General features: G+C 35.8%; 1 protein-coding gene across 4 annotated transcripts in view; it reads right to left on the bottom strand.

Moving 5' to 3' along the window:
• Window positions 1-2,644: 2,644 nt before the first annotated feature.
• Window positions 2,645-21,709, bottom strand: part of Erbin (erbb2 interacting protein) — a 100,944-nt gene continuing 81,879 nt past the window's right edge. Inside the window, exons 21-27 of one of the 4 annotated variants that reach the window (XM_028784309.1) lie at window positions 17,080-18,610; window positions 13,645-13,788; window positions 11,352-11,468; window positions 8,133-8,339; window positions 6,722-6,814; window positions 6,208-6,282; window positions 2,645-4,678 (exon numbers count right to left, since the gene is read on the bottom strand). In XM_028784309.1, the coding sequence (XP_028640142.1) occupies window positions 4,571-4,678; window positions 6,208-6,282; window positions 6,722-6,814; window positions 8,133-8,339; window positions 11,352-11,468; window positions 13,645-13,788; window positions 17,080-18,610 (2,275 nt within the window). In that variant the 3' untranslated portion in view covers window positions 2,645-4,570. The remainder of the gene's footprint in view (window positions 4,679-6,207; window positions 6,283-6,721; window positions 6,815-8,132; window positions 8,340-11,351; window positions 11,469-13,644; window positions 13,789-17,079; window positions 18,611-21,709) is intronic. The other 3 variants (XM_028784315.1, XM_028784318.1, XM_028784323.1) reach the window with 3 other exon arrangements.

The following is a 21,709-nucleotide window of genomic DNA, read 5'->3' as shown; positions in this document are numbered from 1 at the left end:
CCCTTCCCTCAGCATCACTAGTCTCACTATCCTATGCTCAGTGCTATCAAAGTCATTATTCCATATTCTGCCTGATTTTAGCCATTACTGGTCATAACCAGAAAATGAAATGTCAAAAACTGACCATGAAATTTACAGAAGGTGGGAGGAACAAAAAACAGGAGTAAAGATGAATTATTCTAAAGGCAGTAAAGTCTGGTATCCCCAGATTGTAAGTATCAGTAACACCTGAGAACTTGCTATCAATGTAAATTCTTGGGCACCTTCCAGGAGACTCTTTCATATGCTGAGGCTTGAGGAGAAAGGCTAGTATAAAATATTAAGATATGTGCAGGCTTTATGTCATACATAAAAGCAAGTAATAAGGTCAGTTATTAATGGAATACAGACAATAGGTATTTACTATAAACTTAACAACCATTCTGGGACAATATAAGGCAGATGCTCAGAAAGTCCTGTACATATATAGTTACTTGATATGTGACAAAGTTTACACTGCACATAGTAAGAAAGTAGGCTGGGGCTGGAGAGATGGCTCATAGGTCAAGAGCACCGATTGCTCTTTGATCTTCCACAAGGTTTGGGTTTAATTCACAAAATTTACATCGAGGCTCACAACTATCTGTTAACTATAGTGCCAGGAGATCAATGCCTGATTCTGTCTCTATGAGTACTGCATACATGTGGTATACTGGCATATATGCAGGCAAACACCCACACACATAAAATTAAATTTTTAGAAAGTGGGATTTTACAGTTAATGCAGAGAGACAATGTAGGTGGATCGCCACCTGACACAGCAGTCAGTGATAAACTCAAGATAGATGGACTAAGGGTCTAAACCACAGAGAAAATGTACATGGCTAATAGAAGTAAACATGGAAGAGGAGCTTTGTGACTTGGGCATGGAGGCTTCACTAAGAATAATTAAGCACAAATGAGATTCAATCATAGGCATGCTAAATCTTTTTTTAAAAAACAAAAACATAACAAGATACTATCAACAATTGTGGACTGCGAAATGTTTGTAAAGTCTAAAATAAAAAAATTCAGGCACTGAGGTACAAGCCTGTAATGCCAGCAGGAGAGCTGAGGCAGGAAGATTCAGAGTTCTAGCTACACAGTGAGTCTGAATATTTCCTGTGCTACATAGCAAAAACTTGTCTCAAGTATCCTTATGTCAAAAGATAAGAAATCAATATTTAAAACCTGCAGGAAATTCGTGCAATTTTATGGTTAAAACTTCAAAGAGTCCCCATGTAGATTCTGTGGGCTTGAGAGGAGAGAGGAACATGCAGGAGAGGAGAAATGAGAAGCTGCCATGGGTTAGCTGAACTGTAAGAATGTGGTCCTGAGGGCTGCCCAATTAGAGTTAAGAGCAGCCCAGGTAGAACATATAGTAAATAGTAACTCGGGGTTATTGAGAGGAAAGTAGATTCGAACAGCATGGAGGGCAGGCAGCTGCCCCAGCTATTATGTGGATTAAGGCTTATTGTAAATACAAAGGCTGCCAGTGTGTCTTTCATCCAGGAACTTAACAACCAAGGGCAAAGTAGAGGCTCCAGGCAGGGATTCTAATAATTTCTATAACACATAACTGTCTGTAATTCCAATTCCAGGGGATCTGGCACCCTTACACAGACATACATGTAGGCAGAGCACCAATACATATAAGAATAAACTGAAAAGCCCCAAAACACTAGAATGTAATGCTGTATGTACATGTTTATGTATGCAAGTGCATATAGGCCAGAGGAGGATACCAGGTGTCTTCTCAATACGTTTCCACCTTATATTTACTTTTTCCTTTTTTAGACAGGGTCTCTTACTGAAGCTGCAGTTCAAATTCTGTTAGGCTGGTCTTCCTCCTCAGCATTGGGATTACAGCCACATGCTGTTTCATATGGACCCAGACCTAGGCCCTCATGCTTATGTGGAAAGCACCTTCCTGACTGAGTACTCCTGAGACCCTCACTGACATTTAAACAGTTACCACAAACAAGATGGATCTGGTTTTGAAAACCTGCTACATAGTGGGTGCTAAAGTCAGTTTTGAGCATGGTCATTACGACAATTTAGTAAATAAATTTAGTAAATATAAGTTTAAAAATTTAGTAAATAAATTTAGTAAATATAAGTTAAAAATGGCTTCTGCATTCCATCAAAAGGTATAGATTTATCATTCAAACTGTAATACTGTTACAACAAAATTCTCACAAAGTGTAATTTTAATCACCCCTCCAATATTCTGTAAGAAAACTTGGGGTGTTAAGTTTAAGTACAACACTTTACTATTTAAATTTTACTTTTATTCTATGTTATTCCAAACTTGGACAACAATGTTTCTTACCTGACTTTCAAGAGTCCTCCAAAACCTAAAATGAAGTGCAGTGCGGTGAAACAGAATGCTAGCACACATACCACCTGCTGCACTGAGTGGATCACCAAAGCCGACTCTGTGACGCCCTAACTTCTTCCGCAAAATCATCGTCAATGATCCAAGCTAAGATCACTGACAACTGTGCAGTCATATGTGTCTTAATCATTCCTAATTAAAGTGATTGTGAAGATGTGACATCAAAAAGGGAGGATGTGACTATCTTACAACATCAACATAAAGTAAGAATAAAGGGAACACCGAGACTCTATTAAAGAAGCCGTTTGTCATTCTTTGTTTAAGAGATTACAACACATACAAGTGAATTTTATCAAAATACAGCACATTTCTTCTACTATATTCATAAAAATCAATTCCTATGTAAATAGTACTGAAAATCAACTAAAAATGAGTTAAAATTTACAAAGAGTTGTTAAAGGGTTTCAATCATTATTAAAACTATACAGTACAATACCCAATTGATAACAGCTTGAAAGAAGTGCAATATTTAAGTTCAAATATTTTTAAAAGTGCTGACTATTTTGGCTAGAAATAGAAATGAGTCCAACTCATTGTAAAAATAATGTAGGTGGTGCTTTAGCTAGTCCTATAAGAATCTCAACTAATCAAGGTTGAAGAGAAGAGCATAACACATGAAAAATACCAAAATTATGCTTCTCAGAAATAAAAAAAATGAATTAAAGAACTGAGTATTGCTTTAATAAAAGTTTTCAGACTAGCCTTAACTAAAAACAGTTGCTGGTCTCCTATGGCACTTTTCTCTGGTCCAAATAAACATGCCTTACTTCTTACCACTGCATGTTACCCAAATTTTATTTGATTATATAGAACAAAAGCAAATAAAATTAATGGTTTGGATAAACAAAATTAATAAACTTCTATCATCCATATTTGTTACAGTAACTAGGAACAAAGGCAATTGGTGGTAAAACGCTATCACACTGGTACGTTTAGAAACCCTTTAAAGCCTCTGAAGTGTGGAGTTCACATTGAATGTTATCTGTAGAACAGCCCTTTATCTGAACACTTTCCACACTGGCAGCCTCGGGGACCACCCTGTGCTCTACACTCCTCCCTATCACTGTGCCAGTCTCACAGACTTGCTTTGGTTCCCTAGCTCCATGCACACTCACATCTCCTCCTCTCACTTTACCAAGGCAATGGCAGGCCAACCAAACCCAGAGGCTTTCTGAAACCCTCTGACATTTTGTATTATGGGGGACACACAAAACTTAAAACTGGCTTTTTAGTTTCATTTGCTTCTTAAAACAAAAATTATAAATTAGATTATGATGGAATGCTAATTATAAAAATTAGGTTGCAAGTACCACCATTTATCAAAGAAAAAAAGTATCGGGACTTCATAGTATGAGAAATGCATGGACATGCATCTACATTAGAGTTAAAAACTTCAGTAACTAAAAAAATTAAAAATTGAATCACCAGTAGCAAATGTATAGTCAACAGCTATGACAAGAATTGATCTTGTACAGCTCATAAAATGCAATTATTGTCTTTTAAAAAGACATTACATATTTTATTGCATTACTCCATTAATAAAAATACATTATCAGATAACTTTTTTTTTACCATTTGCCTCAGATTTTTATAGGAAATAATGCTTTAGTCTGGCCTTGAAAAGTGAACCCACCAGCACCAACTTCATCTACCCTCTCCTCAGTATGCACATAGCAAAGCCAACACTTCAAATCTCTTACCCACAAGGAAAAAGTAGTTCAGCAGAAAAAAAAATTAATACCAGTTGGATAAAAGTAAGGACACAAAAGCTATGAGACAGACAGCGCTGCCATCTGTCTCTTGGCTACATCAAGGCTAACTATTGCCTTGCATACAGTCAGTCATGTGTATGAAATCCAAAAATAAACCTACAATCTATACAAAAACAACATAATTTTGTTTTTGTAGCCTTGATTTGCTAAGTTTAAAAACCTAACAACAAATTTTATATGATTTGAATCCAACAGTCTCTTTTATCTTCTGTACAGTGGTTCTTCCCTCCAACCACAAGCCCCGTTATGTCAGAAATGTACAAGTTCCGAGCCAACAGCTTGAGTTCTTCTTTATATATAAAAATAAGCAAAATAGTCATTTCCCTTGCAAGTGTCTTCCATAAATTTTGCTATCTTCCCCGATATTTTTTGTCTATAGTGCTTATGAAGAAATTTCTCGTACAATGATGAGTTCAACTGCATTATGGAAAGTTTTTAACAAGGACACTGCTTGCCCATGTTCAATGTTGATAAAACTGTAGCCATTAGCCTAGAAGAAAGAGGAAAAAAATTTTAGGAAAAATTTTAGAAATGTATTTGTAATTCTAGATGTAATTTTCTGACAGTTCACAAACCTGTCAGAAAATAGGAACTATTCTAGCAATTTAAAAGAACACACTGGCTGATGAAGTGGCTCAGAGCATAAGGCTACTTAGTTGCATGTGGGAAGCCCTGAGTTTGATTCTGGGGACCACCATTATAGAAGGAGAAAACTGATTCCTTCAAGTTGTTCTCTGACCTCTACACTCATGAAGTGCAACACATATCTGTACACACACATATATAAAATTAGAAACACAAATAGTCTAATGGTCCCTATACTGTATACTTATGGAAATACAATCTCTGAAGAACTAACCCAGGAGCTTGTATTTTGTACGTAGATGTGGATTCTGCCTTCATATGTGTCAGGCCTACCAAACTTTGAGGGTAACTGAAGGCAGTGTCTAGATTTCTGGTACTCAAGGAGGCCAGAAGAGGGTGTCAGATGCCCTGACACTGATGGCTGTTTCTGGGAACCCACCCTGCATCCTCTGGAAGAAGAGCTAGCACTCTTAGTCACTGAGCCTCCTACTCAGTCCCTTAGATAATTCTAGTATAGTCATCAGATGTTGGGAAGTACTTGTCTAAGACAGGATCAGACAGGGTGTTTTGTGTGTATGTGTTAAGGTACACCCAGCCTTACCAAACTTCAAAGATACCTGAATACCTAGACTTCTCATTCACAGGAACCATTGGTTCAAGACCAGCATACAGGTTATATAAAGGCTGGCTATTATTTATTGAGCTCTTATTCTTCAGATTTCCATCAGAATAATCTCTCCTTTCTCCCCACCTCGTGTGTGCGTGTGTGTGTGTGTCTCTGTGTGTGTGTGTGCGCGCGCGCGCGTAAAGGGAAAATAATAAGTGGATACCACAGATGAGTATGGCAAACGAAACACAATCACCTTGTTACCTGGTTCTTGTGAGTTTTTGGAGTTAGAAAATTATTTAAAAATTAAAAAACTGTAGTAACATGAATTTGCCTGTTTTATTCCATGTACTGCTGATGCAAGGCACTAAGTTAACATTTCAGAAGGGCTGAGCAGGATTCAATCGGACATCTCTACTTTGGGCTGATAAACTCTAATGTCTCTATCATTTTTGGTTTGAAGGTTACTTCTTGTTATCTGAACTAACAACGGTGGAGTAGTAGGAAGTGCCCATAGCTCATGTATTTAGTAAAAAAGAATGACTGAAATAACACAGAAAAACGTGCAAATGCAAAAAGTTTCTCAAATTTTGAAATTTTACTATTTGATAATAATGATAACTCATCTCCAAGTAGAGCCTCTAAGTTAGTAAATACTAACATTTCTAAACTTAAAATGACGTATACAACACATAATCATGATTTTCAATGTGTAAAGTAGAACTACTTAAAAATAAAAGGTATATAAACAATAGAAAGTATTGTAAAATAAAATTATTAAAGAATAAAAATGAAAAAAATAATAAAAAGGTAGTTGACTTAATTACCTGAATAATTTTATCTCCTGGCTGTAGTAATTTTGATGCTGGTCCTTCAGGCTGTACCCTTGTTACAAATATACCCTTTAATGAACAATAACAAAAAATAATTATTTATTGCCAAACTACAAACTGAAATCAAGAATCAGTAACAAGGAAAACCAGTTTTTTCAATACATGCTAATATGTGAATATAGTGGAAACTGTCTCCTTGACTTTTCAGAGTAACACTCTGACAGGTAAAAATAATTTCTGCTTCTGACTTTATCAATGTAGCAATATCACTTCTATGGTTTTTTTGGAGATGCAATAACAAAAACTAGAAATAACTTGGTAATATCATCAATATTCATATTTTTGGTTAAATTCTTTCCTTCAAACACAGAATAATCAAATTTCAAAAACCAAAGGAAATAAAGAAAGAAAAAGAATGAGAGCAATATAGATTTACAGTTTCACTTAAGTATGGGATTAATAAATGACACTTTATGAATGTTCAAGGACATATTAAAAAACAACTTACATCATCATCAGGTCTAAAAGGGTTTCCTCTACCTCCGACACCTCCTGATATGCTAAATCCAAGTTCTGGATCCTTTTCTACTCTTACTCGAATCTGATTTAATATGAAAATAAAGGAAATATTACTATCAGAAAAATATACAATACTATCCTATTTATATCCTGGTGAATTTAAGTTCAAGCAGACTATTCAAGGATTCATCAAAAATAAACATTTGGGTAGATGAGGTGACATGACAACACAGAACAGCATTTATGTTAATGAGTTAGTGAGTTAAAGGCATAGTGGGATTACAAAGTGTAGCTCCTAACTTTACCACTTATGAGCTTAGTCAATCAACTTGATGTTGACCCTATTTTAACTTTTAGCCAGCATGAATTTTAATGGCATGGTACATACCTACAGAGCACATAGACATATTCCCATCAGTTTTCACTTACAGATCATCTAAATTCCATGCTGTCATTACCCTAAGACACAATACTTAAGCCGTTAATAAGATACTTATGATGTTCAGAGCTGGTTTTAAGAAATCAACTCCTCATTCCCTCTATCTGTTTATATGTTTCAGGGGAGTTAGGATTTTAAGATCAGATCAACTGACAGCAGTTTTTATAAGCGACTGCAAAATGAGAATCTAGAAATGTTTTCTTAAGATAGGGTCTCACCATGCAGTCCTGGAAGACCTGGAATCTGCTATGTAGACCAGGTTGGCTTAAACTCAGAGATCCTCCTGTCTCTGGCCCTTAAGTGCCAGCTTGTATTTTGACACAGGGTCTCACTAAACAGCCTAAACTAGCCTGGATTGTATGATGTATCCAAGCTAGCCTTGACTATACTACTCTCCCGCCTCAGCCTTCAGAGTACTATATATAGTAGGTGACAGAAGATAAATTTCTGTTTTAGGATGCTCCTGTTTACACAGACTCAGTCAAAACAAAATGTGATCACTACCAAAGGTTTCAATGCTATCTATCATCATCACCTCATAAATAAACCACTAAGGCATATGAAATTATGACCCATACCATATTCAAGACCAAACCTTCAACCCAGTCTGGAGACTATAGCTAAATTGCCAACTCTAAGAGCCAAGACTCTGGCGTAGAACGGAGAGTAAATAGTCTTCTATTTACAATCTTAGAAGAAAATCTACTGGAGCACCATCAATCCATTATGTACAAGCAGTAATTTTAGATTAAAAAAAAACACACCCCAATACTAAATCTTATGTTACATGATCATAAAGCCAAGTTAAAAAGTTTAATACTTTAGAAAACTAAACTTTATTATAAATAAAACAAAGTGGTAAAAACTACTGTTAAAATTCTATATGGAGTTATTGCTATTCACCTATAAGGATATATGAAAAGTTTAACTTCATATTTCAAACAGTCTTGATAAGTCTTACCTCTTGCTTTGCCAGTTCATGGCCTTGTCTAGGAGAACAATGGGGATGTGTATATGAAGGCTGGTGGGCCACTTTCAGCATCAAATAATCAATTAGTTGTTCTCTAGAGGGATGCCTTGCCACAGATGCCTGAGGGGGATGATGTGTTTGACTATAATTTGCCTGAGGCCTGAGAGGCTGGCCCATTTGTCCATTACTCAAAGGCATCTAAGAAAAACATGAATTATCTTAATATTCTCCTTGGATTAATACAAAACCACTAGAGTTTTAACATTCTACACCATTCAATACTAAGTTACTCACTACAGTCTTCTAAACCACTTTATTAAACCACTATATTCTTATACACCACTATATTTTTCTAAAACTATTTTTCCAAAAGAAAAGTTATTACTGTCTTAATTCTAAACTTGCTTGAATGTTTAATGATTAAATCTAATGGCAAACTTTTAAATGAAGGCCTCATGTATATTTTAAATTAATTGCTTTTCTGTTAGATATAAATCTACTGTTACTTTGACTAAATGTTAAAATAGGAAACAGGTATACTGAAAAACCTTAACTACTGGTATACATAAACCAAAACAAATCTTTATATACTAAAAACACCCTTTAAATTAGCCTATTAGAAGGGTATCTTTTCGTAACAAAAAGTTTATTTGTTTGTTCATCTTTTGAGATAAAGTTTCTCTCCCTAGCTTTCCTGGAACTCACTCAGTAGACCAGGCTGGCCTCAAACTCAGAGATCTACCTGCTTCTGCCTTCTTAATGCTGAGATTAAAGACATGTACTACCACCGCCCACCTAAAAAGGTAGACTTTTTTTGGTTTTCCTCTGGGGAAAAAAATTCAGGACTGTAGCTTTTTCTTAATTTGAATATATTTGCTACCTTTATTTCTTCCTTTTCAGAAGTAACAAATCAATTCAGCTATCTACATAGGAATTAAGTGATTTACTGTTTATGCATGTGTATATGTATCAGCAATTTTCAAGCTCTCTAAATATTAGCTCTGTGGAATATTAAAAACCCAAGACTGATATCTACTTTATTTTCTACAAGAGTTAAAACACCACCATCAGAGTTAAACCACCTTTAATACCACCCATGTGGTTAAGAAACTGACCCTGGATATAGACTCAGGATTACATTTGTAGCTAATAGCTTATTCTGTTCTATGAAGAATCTAGATAAAAATTAAGCCTACATTTATATTATGAATGTTCATATGTAAAAAGACTTTTACACAGAAGAGAAAATAAATGTTTCAGTTATTTAATCATTTAAAATTTCCTTGTTGGCTAACAGAAAAGTATTTTTCAAGCAGAAAATAGCAGAAAACAAAAATTTCCTTAAAATTATCCAAAATTAGAAGTTTGGCAAAAGTTTCACAACTGTATGTTGTGAACTTTATCTTGCTAAAATTTGGTGTTTAGTAAGAAAACATTCTAAAAAGAGACTTTTTGTCATGGTTACACTAAAATTTTAGTTAATTCTCAAGTCTAGGACAATATATGGGTAGTTTATGACAGTGGACAAAAATGATAATATTCTGTGACAAATCTTATATGGGTTAGGTACCATGTTATGCTTACATGTCTGGAAAAAAAATCTACTATAGTTATTTGTTACTGGATAACTGTAGAGTTAAAGCTACAAATCTATCAAAAGGTGTTCTACCTGGCTGTGCTACTGTTTTACTATTTACATAAAAATCTACAGGGCCCCCACTTTTTTCTGTTTATACCATTTATTCCATATGCAGATTTCATTATCCTCCTCTGACAAAAACTAAGATAAGGCCTTCTTCATGGCAGACAAATGTTCTGTCCCAGTTAAAACTCTACCTCCCAGATACCTGAATGGCTTTTTGTTGCTGTTGTTAAGTAACACTTATTTATATGTGTATATATGCGTATGTGTAGGTGCACGCGTGGCCATGACATGTGTGTAAGGTCAGACAACAACTTTCACGAGTTTGTTCTCTCTTTCCACCATGTAGGTTCCAGAGATTGAACTCATGCTGTCAGACTTGAGGACAACTGCCCCTATCCACTAAGTTGTCTTGCTTGCTTGCTCCCTGACTTTAGCCCATGCTGGCATCAAACTCTTGATCTTCCAGTGGTTTCAAGTGCTAACATACATGTGCTTACGACACTGAGCCTATCCTATTCCTAGGAACCACTGATACCTGGCTATTTGGTTTTGTCTAATCACATTAAATATAAGAAATATATTAGGCTATGTTTAGCCAATGTCTCATGAAATTAAAAAAAGTTAAAAACTAAGTTATAAAGACGCATGTTGAAAAGAAAAAGGAGCCGGGCGGTGGTGGCGCACGCCTTTAATCCCAGCACTTGGGAGGCAGAGGCAGGCGGATTTCTGAGTTTGAGAGTTCGAGGCCAGCCTGGTCTACAGAGTGAGCTCCAGGACTGCCAGGGCTTCACAGAGAAACCCTGTCTCGAAAAACCAAACCAAAAAATAAATAAATAGATTAATTAAAAAAATATAAAAAAAAGAAAAAAAAAGGAACCGAATGATAACTTTAAATTAAAAGGAAAGGGGATAAAATAAACAAGCATGTATTAGTCTATATATGATATGGCTAGATGCCTACCTTCAAGAGCAAATTAAGAGTTTTAGATAATAAACATGACTCATACTTGTATCTGATTACATTAGAGGTATACAATTGGTTATGAAAAGAAAGAATGGCTGAGGGAGAATGAAAACTATCTCTGATATTGTCGAAATAATTTATCTGTAAGTTTTTATCTATAAAATACTAAAAACCACAATGATCACCTGCTCTATTATCTATAAATGTCTTTCAAGATGAGTTCTAATTATATCTAAAGATTTTTAAATGTTTTTAGCTAACAGTAAAGATTCTAGAATGCAGAATTTAAGATAAAGCCATCTTCTAACCTCCCAAATAGGTTTATTATCAAGAACACTAAAAACTTCTTGATCAAATAACTACTAAAATAATACAGAAACCAGTGTAACTATAAAATGATTCTCTAGTGTGAAATATCACAGAAAAAAAACTGGGAAACAGCAGAGTCAAATTCTATCTTATATTTATGAATCATTTAAAAATAATCCTACAGAGTGAATGCAAGAAAGGCCTCATAAAATATTTTTAGTCGAAATACATGAGATTTCAATTCAAACACTGCAAACCATAGAAAGCTCATTTCTCTGGTGTAAGCACCTACTTTCATCAAGCTGTCTGGAAGATCTCTGTGACTAAGTGCACCTGATGGGTGGTTCTGCTCTCCTGACAAGAATCTATCATCTTGGCAACAATCTCCTGGACTGGATGTCTGGGGATGCTTCAAATAAGGAAGGAAAAAAGGAAACAAATAATATACTTTAAGATGTGAAACAAAACAATGATGACACATGGAAGAAGGAGAGAAATACTGCTAGACTGCAGAACGAGAATGACTCAGATCAGATGCTGTAATCACCACTGCCTTCTGCACCTTTAACTTTCTTCAAAGTACATAGCAAGACATTTGTTCCTGTAATGTGAAAAATTTCATAATATATACCAGTTTTTGTTCTTTTTATTTATACTCCTAAGTCAGTATCTCTAATCAATAAATGTAGTCAGTGGCTAAATTCTCTCCAATTTTAAGAGCAACGAATACATTACTGTTAAGCACTAAGGAAAGTCTTTTTGATGAGAAGAAAATGAACTGCTCTTGTTTTGACCTCATGGTTCTACATAGAAAGTCCCCTCAATTACGATGATGTACAATCTCAGTAAACTATATACACAACTTGTGCTGTAATTCTGCCGCATTAACATTATCTCAATATTTTAAAAATTATCTCACTGTTTTATAGAGATGCTTTAAAAATTAATTCATAGGGGCTGGAGAGATGGCTCAGCAGTTAAGAGCACTGATTGTTCTTGCAGACATCCTGAGTGCAATTCCCAGCAACCACATGGTGGCTCACAACCATCTGTAATGGGATCCAATGCCCTCTTCTGGTGTGTCTGAAGACAGCTACAGTGTACTCATATACATAAAATAAATAATTCTTTAAAAAATTAATATATATCTTCACATGCTAAATATTTACTCATTACAGTTTAACTTAATGATAACCTTAAAGGAAAAAAAAAGGGCTCAATGTCATTCTCTCTGAATATTATTATAAATATGTGAATAAAATATCAGTATTTACATTAAGCTCATGTTAAACACACCTAATTTAGAAAACAAAACACAGTATGTTTTACTTTTTTAAACTTAAAGTAGCATATTTCTAGCAGCGAAAAATGTCAATTTTCTATTGAAAAATAAGTTAAAATACACTCCATTATAATATACCATAGAACGTGTACAATTTTCAGGATTTGGAATTTAATCTTGAAAAAATGCAACAGACGTACCTATCATGTCCAGTTAGTTGCTAGTTCAACACATGGCTAAGCATTTTTTCATGTGATTTGATCTAATTTTGTCTACTAACAGTATGTATTTCATTTTTCTTCTCTTATTGTAACATATTTCTAGAATACATAATGATCAACATAGCTCAATGCTTGAACCTTAAACTCTAGCCTGAATAGACAGCTATGCGTATGCACTCTTTAAAAACAGCAAGCACATCATGAGTGAAAAGCTAAACTTCAAGCCATACAGGCTTTAAATTTAATAAAAATAAAAGCAAAATGTGAATGTAAAACAAATTTGGAAAAAACAGTTATTCTAGATGTCTATGAACACCATTCACGATCTGCTGAAATCAAAGCTGGCTCAGCCTCTTCTTCCTCTTTTAAACTAAGATGCTCCAATGACTGCTGCTGCTATGTAGCAGAGACCAAGTAATGGCTACTGGCAGAGCAGAGGCCAAGACCAGCTCAGAGCGGCCATAACAAACTGAATCTGGGACTCAGCTCCTGCTCTGGAACATAACAGAGCACAGCCAGGGATCAAGGCAGAGGGAGACTGACAAAAAAGTAAAGAGCCTAGAACGAAAGAGTCCAGGTGGAAGTTACCTACCAGAAAGAATAAGAGAAGGTTGTAGAAAAGAAAGGGCTTTCAGAGCAGACGGGAGGATTTATTTAGGGCTGTGCTGCCCATTTATGTCCTTCCTGAGCCATGACAGACTTGAATTTACTCTTAAGCTTTCACTAGAATAATACATCTTTCCTCACTAAGGACCATAAGGAAATGTGTTCAATTCTGTATTTGGATTTTTCCTTTACACTGATACTTTTACAACTTCTCCATCTCATACTTAATCATATTCTGTGAAATATGATTAAACTCCGGTGCATATAATGCTTATTACTAGACTTATAAATCTAGCTGGCTAGACCATTAACATATGACCAAAGAAACAGGGACAGAAATTGTAGAACTAAGTCAAAAATAACTCAGAACATATAAAGATTTCTAAGTCACTGAAGTTTTTCCCCTAGAATTGTTAAAACGTGATCTGAATTCTCTCATCTATGTGCTAAAGTACTGGCCTACTGCAGGTACTCACTCGAAAAATGTGCCCACCAGAACCTCTTCCGTCTGCAACACTCAGGGCAAGGCTGCCCTGGCTGCCATGCAGATCCCTAGAGCTGCCATAGTGAGAGCTGCTTACAGCAGTAAGATTGGAATTAAAGGACCTTGACAGCATACTCTGAATAAAGAGAGGGTAGATTTATAGAGATTAGTATAGCATGCAAAATCCACAAGACATGTTATATACACGGATTTATTTACAAGTAACCCCACCCACACCACGAACAAATATCATGCAACACTAGAACTTAGAGCCCAAGAGAAACTGGTACATATGACTATATAACAACAAACATATAAATGAAGAACATGTATAGTCACAACCATTCAGATGTTTAAGGACCAAAGAAGTTCAAATGTATAGTTGCTTCTGTTTTTTAAATACTACCATTTCTTTTATGCCTAATATGCATGCCAGAAATAGAAACTAGGTACATACCCAGATATGTATTTATTGATATACAGTTGTATATAAGCAATTTTTATTATCAGATGAATTTACCAGCAATTAGTAATTCTGAGTCGAGTTTCTGAAGGTTCTCTCTATTTTATTCTACAGGAATTCTCTTGTCAAATAATGTCAACACTTAAACATACATGCTACAGCCAAACGTATTTGTGATAAATACCTGGATATCAGTCATTTCACTCTTTCAAAAATTTATTTTCCACATTTTAAAAAATATTTTAAATTTTAAGACGCAACTTTAAAAAAGATTTTCTATTTTTTTATTTGTACAAGTGTCTGTGCATACGTATAGCCATATATGTGGGTGCCCACAGAGACCAGAAGGAAGAGTCAGATGCTCTGAAGCTGGAGTTATGGGGCTTGATGGCTAAACTAGGGAAACCACATGTAAGGAATGGACTGTTACTAAAAGAGGGAAATGAAACAATAATCACTTACATGTTGCTCTTAGGAAACATACAGCTTCTCTAGATTTAAAGTTGATAATACCAAGAAATGATAAAGAATTGCAAAAGGAAAAAAAAATCTATAAAATTATTACTCCTTATTTTGTGGCTTCTAAGGTATTGATTTTAACATGTTAACTTGATTAAATGCTAAGCATAATGCCCTAGGCATTGCTGTTCAATGCTGCTGCTGATTATCCAATAGCACAAAACAAGGCTGAGTACCTGCTTCAGTGTTAGCAAGGTTCTATATCAGTGGTTCTCAACTTTCCTAATGCTGAGACCCGTTAATAAGTTCCTCATGTTGTGGTGACCCCTGCAGGTTTTCCTCTGACCACTGTGCATGTACACGCATGTACACATGTACACACACACACACACACACACCCCACTAAACGTAATTTAAACACTTAAAGACTGGTAGTTGGATATGGTGGTAATTCCAGCACTTTCAGAGGTTGGAAATGGGGGTTGGTTCTAGGTCAACTATAGAACAGAGGGGAAGAGAAAAGAAACAAAATCTGAAGAATACAGTCTAGAAAGAACACAACAAACCTACAGTAACAGCAATGCTATTTTGGTATTTGCTAGAAATATTTCCTAACCAGTGAGCCGGCCTATATATACTCCAGCATACTCACTAGTCATTTAGCACTCTGTGAGGCATGGGTGTAGCTCCACTTAACAAAGAAAGCAGTATGTATCTTAGGAAACAGAGCTATCCTGTCAGCTATGGATTTGTATCCAGTGTCCCCGTTTCTATTCTCACCAGTTTTCTATTTCATTAATTCACTGAATTGGTTTTTGACTTTCAGGACACAACTACAAAACTACCATCATATTTTCTAAGAAATTGTGTATCAAATTTCTAAAGTCATATTTTATGCAATAGGAAACAGAAGAGCTCTCTTAGTAATGAGCTAGGTGTCACTTGCTTCATATTTACTGAAGTCCAGATACACTCCTGTCAAACAGAACAGTGAGAGAACAGCTACTCACCGTGTAAACAATACCACATAAAATCCTTCCTCCAGCTAAGAAACACTTCCTTTATATCTGATAACAGTGGAATTCTTAACAGCACTTACACAAAGCACAAACCTTCAAGTTCTGGCCCTTATTCACAGTGACTATCGGAATATTCAACCAGAAACAAATGCTAAGGATGTCTACTCTACTTCAAAAGTCTCTTGAATTCATTCTGTATCTCAATAACCTGATAAACAATTCATTCATTCTTACCTGTGTCTCTGAAATAGCCTCCTCTTTGACAATACCTTTTTCCTTCAAAAATCCATTTCTACATGCACAATACAAGTTTATTATAAATTAGAGCCATGCTCCTACTCTCAGTTTAAGAAAATTTAAAATTCCCAACAAAATGAACATAGCCTCAACAGTGTGCTATAGAGTTACGGCAAACAGAAAAGATGGAGTAGCTACAGTTCACAGATATTAGCTAAAAAACTAATAATGTCAGTTAGAGATTTAATACAATTGGATAGAAGGTAATAATCACATTTTAGGCATTTTTTTTCTCAAAAATATTTAAGGAATTTAAAAATAATAGACTAGATATGTTCAGCACCATTTAAAATGAAAGAAATGATAATTTTAAAATAAAATCCATATATATGCATCTACACGTGCTGAGTCTCAATAAAAAAGTATTTGAGAGTGGGTAGGCAGGGAAGCAAGGTCTCACTTGTAGCACAGGCTGGCTTTAAACTGGTGGTAATCCTGCAGCCTCCTAAGTGCTGCAGTTACAGGTCTTACGATGCCATGCCTGCCTTAAAGGGTGTTTTTTATACGTTTGGGACACGCGGCAATGTAGTAACATCAGCTTTACAGGATTTTGTTCTTTAATTCCTTTTAAAAGATACAATTTACCAATAAGGTTATGAAGAACACAAGCATTAGTTATTTTACCAACATGTCCCAGTTGCGTTACAGCCACAAAACACTTAACTGACTTGTTCAAGTACACTAGAAATGCAATGTAGCAATGTCAAGAATAAATGTCATGCCAGAGTCATCTGTGTCAGTGATGGTGTTAGTTCATTTAATACAAACTGGAGAGAAAAAAAAAAGTTATTTTTAATGAAATATTTATACTTGGCAATACATTTTCTGCTATTGTAGTAATTATACACTAAACTGGAATTTTCTTACAATACTTATATAATCAATGGTAGTGAGCAGAAAGCACTGAACATAGTTGGTATACACACTGTCTCTAGTATGTGTGTACTAGCTGCAAGAGACATACAAGCATGTACATCGGAGACTCTGAGGAGTTCGAAAGCAGCTTGCACAACCAGCTCACCTGTTCTGGCTTCAGTTAAAATACAGAACTATGTTTCCAACAACAGGGGAAACAGACTGTAAGTATATAATAACTCAGAGTATCTTATCTCACTGATTAAAACAAAGGATGAACCATTTCTAAGAAAAATAAATTCACAAAGAGAATGAAAAACTCATGTTCAATTACCTTTTCTAACTTTTTGGCCTCAATGTGTCGAAGTACTTGTTCCCGCCAGTCATGAGGAACTTTACTTTTTCCTGGAGGATCTAATAAAGAATGTTCGGAACCAACCCTTGTATTTGGTCTTTTTGAAGGACTAGTCCGTGAGTAATTGAAATCACTAACTGACATAGTTCTCTCTGGTATTTCATTAATAGAGGGCCGGGCGCTCTGAGGCCTTGATGTATTTGGGCCATCAATGCTGTACGCTCGTGCAGAAAGAGGTCTCTGTGATCCTGACATGACTGGAGTTCTTCCCATTGAATGTAACTCTCTGTATGATAAATAATCTCCTTCAGTACGCCTTGTGGGATCACCAAGATTTACAGAAGCTGTTGAAGACACACTACTCTGTCGCTGAATAGTAGTCCGAGTTACTGCTGGCACTAGCCGGTCATTTGGGGAGATAGCCCACATTTCTCCATGTCTGGCTGGGGCAAGTCTCTGATGTAAGTGGTATGCAGTATTGGCTCTAACATTGTTATGGTTAGAGAAATTCATATTGGCAGAATGCTTTGCATAACTGTGATTTTCTGCACTCTCAGATCTTGGAAGGCGCTGAGGAGGAAAACTGACAGGATCTATTTGTGGGTTCTGTTTAGGGTGCCACAAAGTGTCTTTCACTGTACCACTGCCACTGTATTGGACATTATATTGTGGAGGACCATACAGTTGAGGTGTAGACTGTGGGCCAGGTACTGTGGGAGCTCTTATTATATCTGGCTCTTCAGGGTTATGATTTGAATCAAACCTGAAAACCGCCTTTGTGCCTGACAGTAACTCAGAAGATGAGGCAGAAGCAGTGAACACCTGCAGGGGCTGATCATACAGCAGTGTGGCAGACTTGCTCCTGACTATGTTTTTCCCATCCACAGTAGATGCGATTTTAACTGCTGCACTTGGCATCTGAGGACCATCATCACCAAGAATGTCATAGATTTTTAACCCTCCAGTCTCCATGTTAGTTATACTATGAGATTTCACAACAGATCCAGTTGGACCACTTCTCTGAGGAGATAGATCTTCCGTGCTTTTAGAAATACCCATGTCAGCAGAAGAACTGGTATTCTGTGGTTCAATCCTACCAGGAGACTGTGGAGTGTCCTCAGAAAGACCATTTACCTTATTTATGGACTCCAAATTCGGAAACTTATTTCCATTTTCTATGTGCTCAGCCTCATTTTTAGGATGAATACTTAAAAAGCCTGTTCCAAGCACTATATCTTGCATCTTTGATCTTTCCATTATTTCTGGTTGAAAAATATTATTGGTCACAAGTTTATTAAGATTCATGTTGATGTGGTCTAACTGGTGAGAGTCATCAGATGTGGCTTTTGAATCAACATCTTTTTCAATCAGAACTAATTGTTCCTCAATATTCAAATCATATTCAGGTAACTTAAAATCCTTTTTATCATTAATTTTGAATTTTTCTTCTGGTGAATTGTTCAAATGAACTCCATTTTGTAAAAGGCTGTTAAAATTTTCATCTTCTTGCCTAAAATAAAAGAGAATTTTATGAGAAGGTAAAAAACAAAATAAAAACCAACAAGTTAAGTTTTCTTGGTAACAGAAGATCATTAGTAACTATTAGTTCTATAGCTAAAATAGGTAAAAGGATTGCTGGAGCCCCTGAAGATGACCTTTATTATAATATACAAGTATCAAAACAATACCTCACCTATATGTACAAATTTTGTGTTAAGTATCAGTTAAAATTAGTCAAAAATTGTCAACTAGAGATTTTTATTGTTAGAGAAATGAATAAAACAGCAAAAAGTCATCAATAACATCAAGATTCATTTTCATCAATATATTCAATACAGCTTGTTATAGAATAGGTTACTAGGACTATGCTAAGAACAATCGTAGAATGATGTATCTTCTGTGTCTTTTCACAAATGTGCTAAAACTTTAAATGCTTCAAGGTGGGAAAAATATACTGAGAGTCAGACCGCAACTTAAGTAATTAAGTAAATGACAGGGCCACTTATAAGTAATTCTGAAGCTTTATATTAACTGTACTAATCTCAGGCTACTATTCTTAACAAGTGGTTATTACTCACAAGTACATAAATAATTAAGTTAAACTAAAACAAAACTGTATAAAACACCTAAGTTCATAAAGGGATCAAAAGAGAAACTATGCCCGAACATTACTCTGTGGTACAATTTGGCAAGTATTTTATAAATCTGTCATTATAAAACTATAGAAACTATTTTATTTCTATTTGGTGGTACAGAATAAGTGTATATAGATCTTGATACTACACAAAAATTATAGTTCATTAATAAAACAACACATGCAAGTTACTGCCATACTCCTTACTTAAAACCCTTACTTTGTTATATGAAAGAATGATTTGTACCATACTGGTTTCTAACAATAACATTAAGAAACTTTTGTAATTCAACAAATTAAGCATTTTTTTAACATGTAATTATAAAATCAGCATTTTACTAAGTCTATAGCATAAAACTTAGCATAAGATTAAGAGAACATATAATAGTTGAACTCATATTCAGACAGAAAATTAGTATTCTTTTTATAGTAAGACAAGTAACAACTTTTACTTAAAATAAGTCTACAACTTAAGATCAATTTACTCTAGTTAGGGTTTAAAGTATCTGTAAAACCAGCATGTGGTTGAGAAGCAGCCCAAACCTTCCCTCAAGCAGACTTCTAGTCAACAGACTGAATCCACAAAACGGCATGCCTGGCATGGCCTTATTTTGACCTTATTCTGGTAAACAAGTATCTTTGAAGCTTCACAATAAAATTACTTTTAAACTTCTACTAAACCCAGAGTAAAAGAATTTAAGTTTGCATAGTTTTCTCTCAAAAGGTTTTTCCTACAAAATTGTGGCCAAATATATAGTACCAAATAAGAGTATCTGAATGAACCCTTTAATGGCATCTTCCTAGGATGATCCAGCATTTCTATGGTGATCTGAATGAGAAATGTCTCTCATAGGCTCATGTATGAGAACACTTGGTCTCTAGTCAATGGTGCTAATCTTGGGGAACTTTTAGGGCATGGAGATCTTGCTGGAGAAAGAAGATTCCTAGAGAGCAGCTTTAAAAGTTTATAGCCTTGCCTCATTTCCAATTTGTTCACTTACTTTCTAGCTGTGGTTGGAGATGTGATCTTTTAGCTGCCTGCTGCCACGACTCTCCCACCATAAAAACTCTTCCTTTGAACCATAGGCCAAAATGAACTTTCCCCAAAAGTCACCTTCGGTCATGGTATATTATCACAGCAACAAAAAGAATGTAAGACAGAAACTGGCACCAGAGAGTGGGGTCATTGCTGCGAAGAATCTGACCTGGTTCACTTTTGGAGGAATTCGGAAGACCTTTGAAGGCTACACTAAAAAAATCAAGCAGAGCTTCCAGGTCATTCTAGTAGAAAGCTGGAAGTAAAGAGGCTGGGAGAGGTCCTGATTAAGACGTTTCAGAGGGAAGAAAAAAACTGTCTTAGCAACTATGCTACCTGTCATTCGTTGGTATGTTGGCAAAGAATTTGGCTGCCTTCTCTGTCCTAAAAAATTGCCTGATGCTAAACTAAAAAGTATCCAGCTGTGGCTATGCATGGGCGGTTTGAAGCAGGAACATCTCTGTAAGTTCAAGGCCAGCCTGGTTCTACATAGCAAGGTTCAGGCTAACCAGGGCTATGTAGTGACTCTGTATAAAAACAAAAACATTAATGAACTAATTTCTTTGGTGCATGAAATCTGAAGACAGTATAATGCTGAGTGTCTCTGGCATAGCTACTATTGGTTACTCTTTGTACTGGTCTATAATGAAGAACAGCAAGTAAAACAAAAGAAATGAAAAATGTACAGTTTGGAGAGAATAGGAACATTAGGAAACAATATTATAGCAATGAACGTGCTAGAAAAAGGAATTGTTCTAGATATCACCGGTAGGGGCAGTGTTCTGCTCTGCACTGGAACGATGAGAAGAGTGCCCTGGGGCAACACTCCACTGAGCTAAGCTTCCAACTTATGAAAGAGCGTCAGAGGATTTCTGTTCCTAGAAAGCAACTGCTTAAACACATAGAAGATGCTACTAATGTAGGGTAAGGCATCAAGGGTCCATCCCATTCTGTCAGTATAAGTTGACAGTGTCATCTATGGTATGAAGAGTGAGGTGGTCATGACTGTGGCCATGAAACCTCCTATACAGTTTCAGAGAGGCCCTGAGGACATGCAATGTCTGGCAAGACTGAAGATGCTATGAAAGGAAAGTTAAACTGTTAGATACCAGAGCCATGAGACATCTGCTAAGAGCTGACTACAGAGAGGGAAACCAGCCTGAGAGATGTATGCACAGGCCTCAAAGCTAGGTGGGCAGAACCACCTAAGCATTTTACACTGGGCATGGAACTACAGGATTTGGAGTTTGCTCTGCTGAGTTTTGGTTCAGTATTCTCTCACTATGTCCTCATTCTTCCCTTTTGGATTGGTAATGTATATGCCACACCATAATATCATGGAAATATACTTTTTAAAAAATTTTTTATTGGTTGGAGGTCACAGCTAAGAGACTGTATTGAGTTTGGGAGAGACTTCTGGCTTTTGAATAGTATTAAGA

Source organism: Grammomys surdaster, unplaced genomic scaffold (genome assembly GCF_004785775.1).
Source record: "Grammomys surdaster isolate TR1022 unplaced genomic scaffold, NIH_TR_1.0 99, whole genome shotgun sequence".
Lineage (NCBI taxonomy): Eukaryota > Metazoa > Chordata > Mammalia > Rodentia > Muridae > Grammomys > Grammomys surdaster.
The sequence above is the reverse complement of the archived record's forward strand: the minus strand, read 5'-3'. Positions and strand labels throughout refer to the sequence as shown.